Source organism: Ursus americanus, chromosome 3 (genome assembly GCF_024610735.1).
Source record: "Ursus americanus isolate L20-20 chromosome 3, mUrsAme1.1.p, whole genome shotgun sequence".
Classification (NCBI taxonomy): domain Eukaryota; kingdom Metazoa; phylum Chordata; class Mammalia; order Carnivora; family Ursidae; genus Ursus; species Ursus americanus.
Window position 1 is genome coordinate 11,872,208 of NC_142129.1, and position 1,481 is coordinate 11,873,688.

The 1,481-nt window shown below is 42.7% G+C and overlaps 1 protein-coding gene across 1 annotated transcript; it reads left to right on the top strand.

Moving 5' to 3' along the window:
- Positions 1–1,039, top strand: OR9A2 (olfactory receptor family 9 subfamily A member 2). Its single transcript, XM_045792456.2, has one exon. The coding sequence runs from the start codon at positions 16–18 to the stop codon at positions 958–960; it is 945 nt and encodes a 314-aa protein (XP_045648412.1). The 5' UTR covers positions 1–15; the 3' UTR covers positions 961–1,039.
- The last annotated feature ends 442 nt before the right edge of the window (positions 1,040–1,481 follow it).

Here is a 1,481-nt window from a genome sequence, read left to right on the forward strand (position 1 = left end):
AGAAACAAGGACTAAATGATGAGCAATCTGTCTAGTGCCACTGAGTTCTGCCTTCTAGGCTTCCCTGGGTCCCAAGAACTACATCACTTTCTTTTTGCTATATTCTTTTTGTTCTATTTAGTGACCTTAATAGGAAACACAGTCATCATTGTGATTGTGTGTGTTGATAAACGTCTGCGGTCTCCCATGTATTTCTTCCTTGGTCATCTCTCTGCCTTGGAGATCTTCGTTACAACTATTATTGTGCCCGTGATGCTTTGGGGGTTGCTGCTCCCTGGGATGCAGACAATATCTCTGGCTGCATGTGTCACCCAGCTCTTCCTTTACCTTGCTGTGGGGACCACAGAGTTTGCATTACTGGGAGCGATGGCTGTGGACCGTTACGTGGCTGTCTGTAACCCTCTGAGGTACAACATCATTATGAACAGCCGCACCTGCATCTGCGTGGTCATTGTATCATGGATGTTTGGGTTCCTTTCTGAAATATGGCCTGTCTATGCCACATTTCAGTTTACCTTCTGCAAGTCAAATCAGTTAGACCATTTTTTCTGTGACCGAGGGCAACTGCTGAAATTATCCTGTGATGACACTCTTTTCACAGAGTTTGTTCTTTTCTTAATGGCTGTCGTCATTATCATTGGCTCTCTGGCTCCAACAATTGTCTCCTACACTTACATCATCTCTACCATCCTCAAGATCCCCACAGCCTCGGGCCGGAGGAAAGCCTTCTCTACTTGTGCCTCTCACTTCACCTTTGTTGTTATAGGCTATGGCAGCTGCTTGTTCCTCTATGTAAAACCTAAGCAAACACAGGCAGCAGAGTACAATAAGACAATTTCCCTGTTGATTTCTGTGTTAACCCCTCTCCTGAACCCTTTCATCTTCACCCTCAGGAATGACAAAGTCAAAGAAGTCCTTCAAGATGGTTTGAAACGCTGTAGTCAACTCCTCAAAGATTAGGTTTCTCTAACTAAGTTTTAGGTGATAATATCCTCACTATAGTTTAGATTATTCAGGAACCTAGAAAACTGTAGTTCCCCTCTTACCATCATCACCTTCCAAAGATCAATAGTGTACAATTCCAGTCAGGCCATGGAAGGACACAAGGCAGAGAAAACTGAAACCCATTCTCTGCCCACTAGAATCTCATTCCTCAGTTTCTGATGATTCCACTATTGAACTGTGGAAGCATATCCTTGGGAAATGGGAGGATTAGAGGAAAGAAATACATATATTTGTAGCTTTCCAAGCTCAATTAATTTGCCTATAATCCCTTGTTGAAGATGTATTTCCTAGGGGTGAAGAAAGTGGGAGGAATGGGAGGGGTCCTATGTGGCAGAATCAGAGTACCAAGGGAGAGCTGCTCACTTTGTTTATCAACTATTGTAGGGCTTTTCATATATTTTTATGCAAGTTCTTGGTGATATGACTGTATGCACTTTAAATATTCTATGGTTATCCTCTTCTCATGTGGTTTATCA

Coding starts and splice junctions, on each gene's coding strand:
- OR9A2 (XM_045792456.2), top strand. CDS start 16: ATGATGAGCAATCTGTCTAGTGCCACTGAGTTCTGCCTTCTAGGCTTC.